Genomic DNA, 16,777 nt, shown 5'->3' with positions numbered 1-16,777 from the left:
CCTAGACGTTGCAACGCGAGCCGGCTGCAGACGGTCTGCACACTTTCTTTTCTCGAGGATCAGTCGATTGCTATGACTCTGCGCGAGTGGTACGGGAAACGGGAGCTCCTAGTCACCGGAGTGACCAGCGACGTCGGCAGAGCCTTGCTCGAGAAACTGTTGCGCAGCTTTCCCGACGCGATCGTCTACGTTGTGCTCAGATCGAGGCATGGATTCAGCAAGGACGACAGGATCAAGCAGATCTTCGTGTCGCCTCGGTAGGAACGCGCGCGCCTATTCGATCAGTGCTCCCGGCTTCCTCAAGAAAACAAACGGAAACATCGGTTCGCTCTGTTTGTCGCACGGTGGCTGCATGTTAATTTTCGTGGTCGGTTTATCGCGTCGCTTGTAACAATGGAGGCATTGATATTCGACGCGGTAGACAATCAGAAATCCATGGCCGAGTGCATGGAAAACTGGTGTGTTTGCCCGGTTAATTAATGCAAACGGCGGCCGTGTTTGTCATTCTCGACCGTAATCGGAAGGAAAACACGGTGCGCTGGCACACATATTAATTGGTCCATATTAGGCGCAATTATTTCCGTTTTCGTTGGTCTCTGCGTTAAAATGTCCGCGATCTGCTCCCGCATACGATTCCGGGGAAACGCAGCGATGCACCGACGCGACCGACGCAAGCTATTTTATCGAAACGCGAGAAAATACGAACGTGGCAGTCATCGAAACGTGAAGGTACGATTTCCTATAAGCGTCGGACGTGAACGGCTGAACGTGTGCGTTCGCCGCTTGCGATTGGTCGCAACGTTTGCTAGCGAATGATGTTTTCTATCGGCGTCGGACGCGTGCGGTCGGACGCGTGATTCGTATATGATTTACGTACGATGCATTTATTATTCGTTGCATCCCCGTCTGGCAGATAGAACAGCGTGCGTAGAGAAATAACTGTTTGAAATGGATTGAAATTTATTTGCACTTTCGCTATTGTTGAAGACAAAGATGATGAAGAAATTGTGTCGAGAATGTTGAGAAAAGAAGAAAGTCAGAATATTAAAGATATATGCAAAGAGCGAGACGAAGACGGTTATTGTTAACGTTAAACCTACCAAGCATTGAAAGCGATTCGCGCATGTTGTTTTTTAAACGTAACAGAATTCAATTTATTTAGACGGTTAATCGATTTTATAACGATGCATGCACGAATTAGGAGATCTGTTCAATTATTTTCTATATAAGAATCTATACATATAATGACAATAATCTTAAAATAAAAAATGTGCAACCGATCAAAATGACCGTCACGGTGGGCTTAGTATTAATAAGAAATTATATTTATTGAAGTTACTAATATTAATATTATATTAATATTATACATATATATATATATATATGTATAATATTATTATAATAATATTAATATATATAATAAATAAAATAATAAAATATAATATAATATAAAATATAAATAAAATAATAAAATATAATATAAAATATAATATAAAATAATATATATAATAAAATAAAATAATAAAATAAAATAAAATATATTAATATATATATATATATTAATATATTTTATTTTATTTTATTATTTTATTTTATTATATATATTAATATTATTACTAATATTAATAATTTTTATAAATTATATATAAATTATATTTACTGAACGAAGAGAAGACATATGGGCACCTTTTTATGAGGCACCTATTTATATTGAGTAAAGAACAAGCAAATTTGATCTTAACTCTTATTTGCAATAATTCTTTGGACATTTTTATACGTAAACGTTGAGTCAGCCAGTTCGTTAGATTGAATAAAGAGCAAGTAAATTTTATCTTAACTCTTATTGGCAATATATAATAATTCTTTTGACATTTTTATACGTAAACGTTGAGACAGCCAGTTCGTTAGGTTGAATAAAGAGCAAGTAAATTTTATCTTAACACTTATTTGCAATATAATTCTTTCGACATTTTTATACGTAAACGTTGAAATTAACCAGAACGCGTCCAGACTGCTTCGGAAGCAGACGATCGTCTGCACAAACGAACAAAAGCATTATTTTCCGTTGCATCGGTATAAATGCGGACACATACGACGGACGCGTATAGGAAATTCCGCCTTAAGACAATTGCATGATTAGAAGCATTGTCTCCAGCGACGCGGCGCGACGACGACGACGACGACGACGGTTGTTTGCGGAGGTTTACGGCGGTTTGCGTGGTCTCGTTTGCGTATCCGCTGCGGTTCCAAAGTGTATACATTGCATTCTATCGTTGTAATCAGTCGTTGGCTGCGCGGCGCGGGCTAGATGCATATTCGTTAGATATTGCGGGCGACTTTAATCAGCCATTCGTTAGATGGCACGGCATTCCATTCTAATCATGGGTTCATTAGATGCGACGCGCGCAGATTAGCTTTTCATTAGTAATTCAGTGGCTGCCGGTGCATCGCGGCGTGGCATGCCGCGCTGCATCGGGATCCGAGTCGATTTATTTAGTCCGCTCGAATATGCAATCGAAAACGGATAAAATTAATCGTTCCCCGGGCGATGCGCGCGAAATTTACCGCAGCGGAGATAGAAACAATTCTAGGAATTGCGGCGTCAAATGTCAGAAACGTCGCAAAGTCGTCGTTGTCGTCGCTGCCGCCGCGATGACAAGCGGTCAACTGATCCGGAAATAAAGCGTCGGGCAAAATATTTCCTGAAAATTAATTGCCTTTCTTCCGTGCACGATATTCCCAGCGAATAGCTACACTTGCTACCTGCGAGGCAAATTATCTTGAGAACAATCACGACGAGTCAAACGCGAAATGGGAAACGACAACGGCCTTTTCATTCTGGTCTAATCGTTGACGATCGCATTGCTCCTGACACCACTTGAAGATGTTGGCGCGTTAAACTGAATGCAGTGCACAGTGGAGCCGGTTTACTCTTGGCGACCAATTGCCGCGCCTTTGATCTGTTTTCGGGCATAATTAACTGTATACTTGTCGAACGAAACGTATTCAATCTTTTTATTCTTCTATTCTGAATAAAACTATTTCGTCAAAATTGATCGAATAAGACGTATTCGATTGTTGCATTCTTTTATTTTAATCATTTTTTAACAGAAGAATTTAATAAGAAGTTATCGAATACGACGCAATCAATTTTATATTTATCGAGAAGGACATGTTAAATTCTTTCATTCAAAAAAGGGTAAAATAAAAGAATACAAATATTTGATATGTCTTATTCGATCAATTTTGATGAAATATTTTTATTCGAAAGTAAACAAAATAAAAGAATAAAAAGATTTAATACGTTCCATTCGATAAGTATAAAGTCAATTATGCCCGAAAACAAATCAAAGACACAGCAATTGGTCACTCTATAGTAACCGGTTCTACTACTACGCTTTAGCTTCGTTGATTACGGCATTTCTAGCCAAGAATGTATACAGGATGTCCCAAAAATGTCTCGCAATACGGAAATAGCGTGTTCCTCACATCATTTCAAGCAGCTTCTTCCTTTACAAAAATTTTCTCCGCGGCATCGTTTACGAGTTATTAACGAAAAACAGTGACCAATACGAATCGAGTACGGCTGACGCGAGGCGGCCCAGCCAACCAGCGCACGAAGTGCCAGTTCCGCTCATTGGCTCGGTCGCCTCGCGCCAGCCGAGCTCGTCTCTCATTGGTCACTGTTTTTCGTTAATAACTCGTTAACGGTGCCTCGGAGAAAATTTTTGTAAAGGAAACAGTTGCTTCGAATGATCCGAGGAACCCGCCACTTTCGGATTGCGAGGCATTTGTAGGACACTCTGTATGTATATTCTAAGCGCTCCGTCGGAGACAGGTCGGCGCGAAATCTGTTTTCTCATCGAGCGAAAGAATATCGCGGCCGGAACGCGTGCTTCTTCCGGTGCTTTGGTTCGCTAGCGTACACGCGGCGCACAGCGTACACGTATAAATTGGATTGCAACGTTACGTGATCGTCCACCGTAACGATGCCGGTTGCATCGTAAGACACGCGAGGCAAAACTCAACCGTGTCTACGAGGGGCCGAGTATTTTCACTGCCGGCGAAATTTATTTTCATTGGCACGCTTTCCTCGCCGACGTATTTTCGGCGCCCTCGTAAAACGCGTTCTTACCCTCGCAGCGTCTTACAAGCTGAAAACTGAAAGCCTCGAATTTCGCCGAAATTAGCGGCGCAACCGAGACATTCTCGAAGAAATCACCGCGAAAGCTTACGATACACAAAACGACTCTGTGCCAATCTGGAAGGCGAGTGGCAGTAAATAATTTGATTTGTTCCGAACACCCAGCTGTTACCCCGCGCTGGTTAAACGCGATTCTTTGCTATCTCTCTGTCTCTCTCTCTCTCTCTCTCTCTCACTCACTCTGCACCGACAGGGTGAATCGGTCTGCAGGTACCGTTGCATTCGAAGCCGATACTCGGCGAACACGTAGAAAATTTGCCGTTGCAACTATCGCAGTGAACGGTGCTCGCGTTTGAAACCATCCTTAGCGATGGGATAACAGAGTGGTGGAGAACGTAGTAACGCGATAACTGTAGTTACGAACGCGGAGATCGACGCATCCTTAACCGCTCAGCTGTTCTTGACGAGCATAAATTTGCCGTTTCAATTGCCATTTTAGTGAAAACCAAAATATATTCGTAAACATATTCGAACGTCCGAAGACCGAAACGATGATAAAACAAAATTATTATTTACTTTGCGAGAATCATGACAAGAATTACTAACCCGACATTTTGGCAGTATCAGAGATCGCAAACGAAAAAATCAGAAACCAGTAACAAGCTTTATAATCCTCACCTATCATTTCCCCTCAGGATTCTCGGGCAGAGCGAGACCTCGCAAGACGATTTTGCGGTGGACCACAGCGGTCAGCCGAGAGTAGTCTCTAAAGGACAACGTTGGATCGAGAAATTGTACACGGTCGAATGGTTTCCGTTCGCAGATTCGAGAGGCTGCGGCAGACGGATCCGGGCGCGATCAACCGGGTGAAGCCGTTGGAGGGCAATCTGCAGTACGACGGGCTGGGCATGAGCAAGGAGGACAAGGATCAGCTGAGCAAGGTGAGCGTGGCGTTTCACGCGGCGGGTCCGCACGACGCGATGTTCGAGTACTGCCTGGAGCTGCCCAGGCTCGAGACGTTGGCCGCGGTGTCGAGCCTGTTCCGGCACAAGGGCCAGATCAACGAGACATTGCAGAACGAGCGGGTTCCCGACGGGCCGATCGCGTTGGTCCGGATGCCGCTGGTCGGCCCTGCTCTCCGCGAGCCCATGCCCGGCTTCGTCGACGTCTTCAAAGGGCCGACAGCCTTCATGGCGAGCGCGGGCCTCGCTCTCGGCGAGTCTGGCTTTCAAGCGGAAATCATTCCAATCGACCTGACGGTCAACACACTCATCGCCGTTGCTTGGGAACGAGCCACCGCGTAAGTACTCCATTTCCATCTCTCTCTCTCTCTCGGCATCTCTCCACCTCTTTTCCCGTCTTCTACACCTGTGTCCTCTTATCTATGTTCCTCTCCCTTCCGTACCTCGTCCTTTCTCGCTGCCCTACAACTTGACCGAAGCGATGTGGCGCGAGCGATTCAAATTGCCATAAAAGAGACCAGTTAACAGTGTTGCGTCCAGAGACAAGGGCCATAAAAAGGTCCCACCATTGGGGAAACCCTCTCAGGCCCCAACAAGGGTCAAGGCAGACACCCCCCTCCAAGGGGTGATTCGTGCCTTGACCAATAATAAACAATCTACCTCCATCCACGGGTGCTCTTCCACGACTTTCCAGCGTTGGAAGAGCATTCTTCCACCAGCGCTCGCAGAGAGTACAACACAAAAAATAAAGTTCTCTAAGACTACTAGAGACCCTTCCACGTCATTAATTTGCCGTAGGAAGCGCGAATCGAGCATACAATAGTTCGGTCGCGCATGTACGTTAGGCGACTAACCGAACGTACGGACAAAACAAACAGTATTGTTCCGCGGTATGGTCTTCGTACTATACGGGGTGTAATGTAACTGATGGGATGGTCGGAGTAGGGGACCAAGGTCCCACTGTGCAATTACATGCAAAGATAAGTCGGGAAGGAGGAATAACATATTTTCGTTTAAGGCTTTCAAGAAACAAGAATTTCAGAGAATTAACTGTGACCAGTTTCATTGTTCCGATAGAATTTTTATTATGGTAAATGAATTACAGTGGGCCCTAGACTTTCGCACACAATTGGTTCCTGAAAGCGTGTGCGAATGATGAATGTTAGAAAGTAGAGAGATGTAAAAAGATATGCACCGAAAAACGGTATTTTAAAGTATTTATTTATTTATTTAGCTTTCGGGTGTCTTCTTTATAAGCTTGTCAAGAGTTAGTTGAGTAGCTCCTTTTTTCTCTTTTCGTGATAAACATTTCTATAACACGCAGTGTCTTTTTGAATTGCCCTACGCATTCGAGATATACGTTCTCCATTGGAATCGCGTTCTTCCATAATAGTTAAAAATTTGTCTAGACGCATAAAGGCTTCGTTCATATTTTTAATTGTCGAAGTCTTGACCTCTCGATCGGAACAACATTGTAATCCGATGGCTAAAGTCTGATGTCCCCTGAGAGGGGGCATCCAATTACAGTAATGTCTCCCTAACTGACGCTCAGATTGTGGAGAAAAATGGACAATTTGGGAAGAGGAGATACGATTAATTTGAGCGTTGCGCCTTGTTTTTACAATTACCGATTCTCAACAACCATAAAAACGAGGCGCAAGACTCGAATAATCCGATCTCTTCTTCCCAAATTGTCCATTTTTCTGCACAATCTGAGCGTCAGTTAGGGAGACATTACTGTACAATGTGGCCTGCTCGACTCACGATGTCCGCTCACGATCCGCTCATTCGACCGCAAAGGCTTGCAAAGTTGAATTTTTAAAAATGTGCGAAACAGCGAATTGTGCGAAAGTAGAATGTGCGAAAGTCGAGGACCGCCTGTATTAGAAAAGGCCGCGACGTTAACCAACATTTGATTAACCCCCGGATGGTGGACCAATTTTCACGAATACAGTGATTTCTCCCTAATTCGCGCTCAGATTGCGCCTAAAAAACCGCGTAACGTTTGGAAAACGGTTCGAAGTCTTTCAAAGCAATCGTCGGTTCTGCTTTTTTCTTCTTCGAATGAAAGTACAGTAAGTTCTCTTTAATTTGCGCTCAGATTGCGCACAAAAATGGACAATTCAGGGGAAGAAGAGATACGATTATTCGAGCCTTGCGTCTCGCCTGTATACGGGATCACTGAACTTTTCTTTTGTACATCCGAAATTTAAACGTAATGCTTTCCAATTACTATGATGCTTTTGTATAAGTTCTAAATAATTTTTGTATAAAGTACAGTTTCTGTATAATCTGTAATTTCTGTATGATCTATCATTTTTCCAAAATTGTACAATTTTTGATGCTTCTGTTAAAATATTAAAATGTTGGTAAAACCAAAGGATCTGGAACACGCGCATGTAAACAAATTCTGGTTTCTCGATAAAAATGTAATTATCGTTGGCACGTGAGTACGATTTCGAATTTCTCGACGCATCGACGAACGGAGAAAGCGAACGAAGGCGAGGCAGCGGAGAAGAATTACTGCGAGTTCGCGCCTCAATTTCTCTCTCTCTCTCTCTCTCTCTCTCTCTCTCTCTGTGTCTCTAGTCTCTAGTCTCTCTTAGTAAACATCGCAATAAATCGGCGCGAGGGAAAGTCATGCAGCAACAGCGTGCCGCGGATTAGAAAAGAGACATTACGTAAAGCGGACGGTGCCGCGGCGGGGTCGTAAGGATCGGCACAAGCCAAATAAACGGCCGATTCGAACGCGACGTAAAACGATTAAGAGGACGCGGTTAGATCGCGCGCGAGCTTTTATGCGAACGGCCGTGGAACGGCGCGAGCACAGTTTACGGTAAACGAACGCGGTTTCGTTTCACGAGAGCATTCAAATTTCTTTTGAGCGCCGCCGTAGAAAAACGTAACAGTTTCAGCGCACGTTTCGAGCATTCAGCTGGGCCGCGGGGGACGGGCGGACGCGTTATAAGGCGGTTTGCCGGTTTACCGGTTTGAATTCGCGAGAATATCGTTACGGCAACAGTCGATTCAGAGTTGCACGCAGCTCCGCAGTTCCCCGTTGCGTCTTAATATTCCCTCCGAAATTGCGGGGAACGATCTTCCGCCGGAACGAATCCTGTCCGAGCCGCGGCTTTGAACGCGGACATTTTTTAATCAAACGTTTCCTTCAGCCCCGGCAAGAAGTTCGCTGCGTTTAAATGCTTGCCGGTTAATAAGATGACGCGGAGAACGAAATTTCATCGGGGAAACGATTTATTTCCTTGGGAAAACGGACCGTTCGCCATTGGGAATTATAATGAAAATGTAGATAGCAGGTTCGCTACTTCGCTGCGAAAGAGCTTCTGCTTAACATCCGCCGATCGAGGGATCCTCGGATCGACGCGGCGCGGAATAAAATCGAGGCTCGCGCGCTAAGTTGAATATCGGGCGGATAGGAAAAAGTGTGTCAATTACTCTGGCCATTAAAGCGACGCCCGAAGTTTTCGACAAGTTAAACAGCTTCTTTTACCTACGTCGAACTTCTTAGGTCATTTCAATTATACGCTGACGGCTTTTATGCAAGTACGGGTCTTTTCGTAATTGAAATATGTAAAGAACTGTTTACCTAAACTGTCCGCTTAACTTGCCGATTCGCTGATTCTGTGTCGGTCGAAACGCGATGCGGTTTTGTTCTGATGTTTTTAAACATTGGCATTTACGCATATTTATGCGTATAAATAGATTGAAGTTAAATTAGATTAAAGGACGCAAAATATGTATGCCAGGAAAACTGAATCCAGTTGCAGTAACAGAAACAAGACGTAAACTGATTTCAGTTACTGAATTATTATGGATAAAGAAATGTATCTAAGAAGTTGATTATATATAGAAAAGTATATAATCTGAATATATACATATATAATTCTGAATATATATAGAAAAATAACACAAGCTTTACGAATGTAACAGTTCACTTTTTGTTTCGGAAAGCACCGTTTCCGTATTTTACCATCTTTATTTGCAACATGTTCCTTTTATCAATCTCAAGACAAAAAGACGCATCAAACCGTTATCAGAACTATAAAAAATTAGTTGCCGCATTTTATAGGTTTTAAGAAGTTAAAGTTTTGATTCGGTTATGAAAATTACGGATCACATTGAAAACGTGGAATATATTTAATTGTTTTTAAATATAAATAAAATTACTGTAAGGCACTAGTTCACTAAATTTAAGGGACTCGGTTGAGTAATATCGGAGCTGTTTTTTTGCAGGAAGGACATGCAAGGGCCAGTGGTATATAATGCAGTCTCGATAGGATGCACGTGGAACGAGCTGACTAAGAAAGGTAGCCGGGGCAACCGGAAGTTTACATACCCGACATTCGGGTTCCGTGGCATGACGTCCTCGCCGATCTTGCACTGGATTCTGGTGGTGCTGTTTGAATGGCTGCCGTCCCTGCTTAGCGACACGATTCTCGGCCTCTGCGGAGCCAAGAAAAGGTATAACGAACTGGAAATTTACGATACCCGAGACTTCTCCCCGAGTCGCCGATTCGAAAGGATTCTGTTGACACACGCGAGCACACGCGAGAACGCTTCGAAGGGAATGCCACGGAGAGGTTGAACGATCACCGAATTTCAGAAACGAGATAAGTCGTGCGCGCTCTTCTTTTAGGTGTTCCTTCTATTTCTGGAACTTCGGAAACTTCTGGACTTTCTGGAACTTCTGGAACTTCTAGAACTTTTGGAACTTCTGGAACTTTTGGAATTTCTGGCACTTCTAGAACTTCTGAAACTTTTGGAACTTTTGGACTTTCTGAAAATTCTGAAACTTCTGGAGCTTCTGGAACTTCTAGAACTTTTGGAACTTCTGGAACTTTTGGAATTTCTGGCACTTCTAGAACTTCTGAAACTTTTGGAACTTTTGGACTTTCTGAAAATTCTGGAACTTCTGGAACTTCTAGAACTTTTGGAACTTCTGGAACTTTTGGAATTTCTGGCACTTCTAGAACTTCTGAAACTTTTGGAACTTTTGGACTTTCTGAAAATTCTGGAACTTCTGGAACTTCTGAAACTTTTGGAACTTCTGGAACGTCTGGAACTTCTGGACTTTCTGGACTTTCTGGAACTTCTAGAACTTCTGGAACTTCTGGACCTTCTGGAACTTTTGGAATACGGTCTTCTTCGAAATCGCGATCGACGCCAAGGCTGATTTATGATCTTCCAATCCCTTTCTGCCGTCGTCTAGAAACTTTATTCGCTTCTAAATCAGAAGAAAATTTGATTATTCCGGTTATCAAAATCCAGGAAGAAACGAGAGAAGAAATAAAAATTGTCTCGTTCCATTAGGAAAATGATTGAAAACGAAGATTTGCCAAAAAGAATCAAAGTAGCAAAAATAACTGAGTTCACTCGAAACGTTGTTCTTCAAACACAGTCAATGTTTGACTATCAAATTCGAGGGAAGCCAATCCCGAGGACTACATAACCTTGACATAATCAATTAAGGATTCGATTTTATATATAATAAATAATTTTATATATATAAATAATATATATATAAATAATATATAAATAATATTATTTATTTAATTCTTCTACGGGAGTGACCTATATATATATATCAGTAGACTGACTAAGAATAGCTAACTGGTTAAATGCATAGAGATCTATTGTCTACTAATTGACAATCCGAAAGAGATTTTCGGGAAGTTTGCAAGGACGTTCGGGAAGTAGTTCTCGGGCGCATAAAATCGGTAAACTAGAAGCATCGAGGAAGATTTTCGAAAAAGTTTCATTCGCTGTGCTCGTTGGAGGGGTGCAAGGGATGCACTCGGCAAACGGGAGCGAGAACGGGATAGAGACGCGGTACGCTTGCCAGATGCGGTGCGACCGAATCGTAAAAAAGTAAAAGTTATCTCGAACTACGATTTAGCCGAATACCAAAGTAAACAGGTTCTCCGCGGTATCCGTTCTCCGGCTAAACTGCTAGACAGTCGCAGTAAGAGGGAGAGTGGCACGGTAGGGAGGCAAAAAGACAAACAATCGAAAGGAAACTCGTTTCCTCCTCCTCTTCCTCCTCCTCCGCCTCCTCCTACCGGAGAACTTGCGGATTCGTTCTCTGATTGCTTTTAAAAATCGCGAGTTCGGTTCACCGGCTGCCGAAACTTCTGCCGAAAAATCTTGACAGTTTCCTCATTGAAGTACGACTCGTTGCCGCGCAACACGCCGGCTGGACAGAAAACTGGACGAGACGACTTTAACTCAAACTTCGCTCCGATTTGCCGACGGACTTCGCCTAGAGCTTTGGCGTTCAAACTTTGCGTTGGCCTGCGGCTTAGGAACCAGAATTTCGAGTTATTCGAGAATTATTTCGAATTAATATTTATCTAAGATAATTACCCGAATGAATCCTTTTCGGTCGAGTATTTCGTTGGAATCACGATTATTCATTATTCTCATAAATTATTCTGTCTATTTGTTCGCAGAATTCTTTATTCGGATGAATTGTTCCCGTGATTCTTTGTTCGAACAAACTATTCGCATAATTCTTCGAGATTATTCGAATAGAGGTTGTAAAATTATTCAAATAACAATGCGAGTAATTGTTGACTGCTTTTGCTTTTACGTGACTTGATAAGAACACATTTATACGACTACGTTCAAATTAGTTCAATATCAACTGCTTATAGAATTATAAAAGAGTGCTTTACTTATAGAATTATGAAATTGAATGTGGAAGAAATAAATCGATGAATCACATGACGAAAACATTTCATATTCCATAATTTTCATAAAAATCGAATAAATTCTCATTTTTTCGCCTGAGATCTTATTCCGATAAAATTTTTATCTAATTAAAGTTTGATTCGATGCGATATTGTTTCGATAGTGTCGGATCGAATTTTCGCCAACCCTGCTCGGAATTAGAGTAAACGGATTATGCAAACAACGGTAACACGCAAATGCGCGAATACAATCCGATGCTGCGGTTTTCATATTTGTCAAGTTTTAGAAAATCAGAAATCGAGGCCGGATCATTGAAACTCGAGAAGCAACGATTGCGAATCGATGATTAAACCGCAAGAGGTGAAACTTGAAACTTCAAACACGAAATCGAAGCTCGAAATTCACGAGGTTTAAATCGGGGCTTCATTGAAACCTGAAAAAAGATATGAATGTAGCGAAATCGGAAATTACCAGCGTCCGTATCGATTTCAATGCGGTTTGGCTATTTGTTGCATCGCGGCAGGGTGTATCGGCCGAGACAAGTTGCGTTGCTTGCTATCAATGCATTCGCGTGCAATTATATTAATCGATTATGCGGGCAAACGATATTCATTATTAATTGGCCACCGGAATAGTTACGTGTCGCGCGATACTGGCATCGGTATTGAAACTTTTTACGGTGCTGATCAAACGAATCGATAACAGTGATTCCCACCTTTCACACTTTGAACCTCCACTCCTCCCACCAAATTCAAGAGGAAGCGCTGGACGAGTTTAAGAGAGCTAACAAAATTTAATCAACAATCTCGTTGCATTTCGCGCGAAAGTTCATTTGTCGGGAACACGACGTAAGAAGGACAGGTGGACAGCTTGTTTTATCAAAAATTAGAATGCCTTGTGAAACAACTATCGATCTAATTCGTCAACATTGCCGCCATTGGAAATTTATATATTTTAACACGTTCGCTAGCAGCGTCGCACATTTGTGAATGAATTATTGAAAATTGTAACACATAGCATAATATTTGGAGAATTTATAGCTTCCCTTTTATCATATTTTATAAGAGATTTACTTAATACGATGAACACAATAAATATAAATATGCATGCTAGTAACACTGTTAGCGAAAACGTAAACCGAAAATATTACTATTATTAACACTATACTTACCGCGGTCAAAGTGACCGCTTTCTAATTTTGCAATTCTGCAAAGTTCCGAGACTCTTTCGTGGAAAACGCTTGAATAAGTTATATTATTGGAGTAACTTTTATAATAAAAACTTTACAAATTCTAAATAAATTCGGTCTTCTCACTTTTGTGAAGCAGTACATGCCAGTTAGTATTACTGCTTGGTAGGTTTAGTGTTAAAGTATTAACTAAAATGTGTCTTAAATTTTGTCCGCGGAGTGTACCACGTTTAACAAATAAAATCATCGTCGGTGAGTGACGACGCATCGCTAGCACCGCCCGCGGGAATTCGTGGAAGTAAACGTTTAGCGTCACAGAAATTTTGTGATGGGGTAACTGTAGCTGGTCCACCTTCTCTTCTTGCACCGTGATTGGGAGACGCTATAAGGCTCGCATAACACTTACAGTATAAGCACTTGAAATGTCGATCGAAACAGTTGGTTGGATATTTCACTGCGCCTTGAAATTCTCGTCTCGCGAGATGAATGGGATCGGAGGGATTTACGCATTTATGGTCGCGTCGGCGGGGTAAAAAGGGTGACGCGCGACGGGCGAATCGCGACGGAAGGGAATAAATAGATGCGGATCGTGGAGTAGGGTGCAACAAGGTGGTGACAGGCGACAGGACAGGAGCGTGGGCGGGCGAAAGATCAGACGTCCCGAGGTAAAAACCTTTGGTTTCTCCGCAGGCTTCTACGTGAACACGAGAGAGTTCGTAATGCACTTCGATCCCTTGAGTCAATTTCGTCGAGGCCGTGGTCAGCAGAGAGGAATCGTGTGTACCTGCTGCAGCAACGTCTCGTCGAAGAAGACCAAGATGCATTTCCGGTTGCCACGGAAATCGACATAGAGAGTTACGTTCTCTGCACCGCCGCCGCCGCGAAGAAGCATTGCGTCGACGAAACCAATGTCTGGCTCGTAAAAATCTTTCGACTACTTTTCCTGCTCGTGGCCGCGGCGGTCCTCTTCTCTTCGCTCTTCTTCTGCTATAGACACCACTCGCCCAACGGGGACCACATAGTCGGACTGTGACTGTGAATAATTTTCGGGCACTGGGGACACCGCGGGACGTCGCATTTTCCGCAACGTAGGAACTCATAGAAAATCATAACCCCCCTCCCTTCCCGATAATACGATCCTACTCGTGATCTCTTACTCTCATCGATCCATTCGTCTTCGTAATCCACCGATTATGCGCGTCTTTCGGCAAAGTCGATGTTACGTCGAGTTGAGGTAGTACAGAGTTGGGCAGAAATGAATCTGATTGATGATTAACGATCGTGACTGACGTGAAGTTATGTTCGTTAGTAATGACTACGATTACTATGTAATCAAGTAATCATGATTAATGAATAACTTGAGTAATCAAGTAATCATGATTAATGAATAACTTGAGTAATCAAGTAATCATGATTAATGAATAACTTGAGTAATCAAGTAATCATGATTAATGAATAACTTGAGTAATCAAGTAATCATGATTAATGAATAACTTGAGTAATCAAGTAATCATGATTAATGAATAACTTGAGTAATCAAGTAATCATGATTAATGAATAACTTGAGTAATCAAGTGGTCGTGATCAAAGGATAACTTTACTAATCAGGTAATTATGATAATTAATATACTAATCATGATTAACGAGTAACTGAAGTAATCAAGTAATCATGATTAATGAGTAACTTAAGTAATCAAGTAATCATGATTAATGCATAACTTAAGTAATCAAGTGATCATGATTAAAGGATAACTTAAATAGACAAGCAGTTATGATTAACGAACAACTTAATTAATCTACTAATCATGACTAATGAGTAACTGAAGCAATCAGGTAATCATGATTAATGAGTAACTGAAGCAATCAAGTAATCATGATTAATGAGTAACTGAAGCAATTAAGTAATCATGATTAATGAGTAACTGAAGCACACAATCAGGTAATCATGATTAATGAGTAACTGAAGCAATCAAGTAATCATGATTAATGTGTAACTTAAGTAATCAAGTGATCATGATGAATAACTTAACCCTTTCATGGGCACAATATGATTTTTCAAGAATATTCTAATTCAATAAGAATTTTGAACGGTGGGAATATTTGAGCCTGGCGATCTGGAAGCGTAGTTCCCAGTGCCTATGAAAGGGTTAAGTAATCGAAGCAAATGTAATCGTACGTCACGATCGACACAGTAATCATTAATCGCGTCGTGGTTACATTTTCTGATTATGATTAACTGAAGAATATGGTATTATTTCAATTAATAACAATCCTGAATAGCTTTTAGAATATGATAATCGATTATTGTCCAACTCCGAGGAAGTAATTACGCGAGCAGAACGTTTATATTGGACATTTTATACGCTTTTTATTATAATAAGGACTGCCTCTCGCTTCAATTATTGCTCATTTGTTTCAGACGTTGTAATAGAAATAGAAAATTTTATAATTAATAGAAAATCATTTAAAAACCAACAATTTGTTGTTGTCTCTTAGTAAAATTCCATTCATTACAACACATGCCTAGTGCAGCATAAATATGCTAGGAGTGCGGAGGCTCGACTCGTCCGTGTTTTGGAGGCTTCGGAAGGAGAAAGTCGAGTTAGGAGCGACAGAAGAGGGCACGCTCTAAGTGGAGGCACGTCAAGATTGCGCAACAGTTATCTTCGGGCTGCTGAAGCATGCGAACCAACCAGGTAGAAGCGAGAACGATGGGGTCGCGATCTTGAGTGGCCAATATTTCCTGCAGTGTCGTAAATGTCTTGCATGAAATGTGTGCATCGGTGCTTCAAACGTTTTCATATGTCATTTGCAACGTCGACCATGCCGTATTCTCGAATAATCGATAAGATAGCTCGTAAAAGACGGTAAATACGTATTCGATACGTTACAGACCCTCTGCCGCGACGATTTCATAATTAATCACGACGAAATGACAACATTTTGTGTTGCAACGAGCGTACTCGTCAAAAACAGCTAACTGGTTGATACCAAACTAACTGGTTAAACTAAACTTCAAATTGTTTCTTTCTTCGGAAAGGATTGAATCAATTTTTTAATTATGTAATAAATAATAATAATTTTTTTATTTTATAACAAAATTGGCGGAAGGTTTAAATATAAATATAAAGCAACATACGTTAGTTATTTTTAGTTATTTTAGTTATTTTTAGTTATTTTAGTTATTTTAGTTATTTTAGTTATTTTAGTTATTTTAGTTATTTTAGTTATTTTAGTTATTTTAGTTATTTTATTCTAACATTCTTTATTAAATTATATATATTTTTAAAAGTGTTGTATTTATACAAAATACGAAGAAAATCAGACGTGTACATTATAATTACTAGACTGCAGATTTTATGTTCTTATCGGGAAAATGCACAAGCGAAAGATAGAAGAGTTAAAATTAAAATGAAAAATGTTGATACATTAATTAGAACTTAGTAAATTGATTTAAGAAAGAAACGAGATTGCACTTGGGGCTCCGGCGTCTTGCAATCGACGCAGGCAAATTTTATTTTGCATAAGGATCCGCGTAAATTAGCATAATTAGAGTAATTTACATACTTTTTAAAGAGATTGCGACGGCTGACTCGTTGAAAGAAGAAGAACTACCGCGGACGACGCTCTGAAACTTCATCGATGAAACTGATTTTAGAAAATACCTTAAAAATGACGGCCTTCCCTGTCCGTCAGCCTATTTTCCCCCCTTAGGGGCACGCCGCGCTCGAATCTCCTTTTTAACATGCATAATTGATGGAGAGGGGGAAGGAA

The 16,777-nt window shown here is 41.3% G+C and overlaps 1 protein-coding gene across 1 annotated transcript; it reads left to right on the top strand.

Annotated features, from left to right (window-relative positions):
- LOC117217526 (fatty acyl-CoA reductase 1) lies at positions 1-16,436 on the top strand. The gene is made up of 4 exons (XM_033465185.2): positions 1-257; positions 4,968-5,444; positions 9,358-9,585; positions 13,694-16,436. Exons 1-4 carry the CDS (start codon positions 73-75, stop codon positions 14,034-14,036), a joined length of 1,233 nt encoding a protein of 410 aa, XP_033321076.1. The 5' UTR covers positions 1-72; the 3' UTR covers positions 14,037-16,436.
- The last annotated feature ends 341 nt before the right edge of the window (positions 16,437-16,777 follow it).

This window comes from Megalopta genalis, chromosome 9 (assembly GCF_051020955.1).
Source record: "Megalopta genalis isolate 19385.01 chromosome 9, iyMegGena1_principal, whole genome shotgun sequence".
In the NCBI taxonomy this organism is placed as follows: Eukaryota; Metazoa; Arthropoda; class Insecta; order Hymenoptera; family Halictidae; genus Megalopta; species Megalopta genalis.
This window is presented reverse-complemented; position numbering and strand designations above follow the sequence as displayed.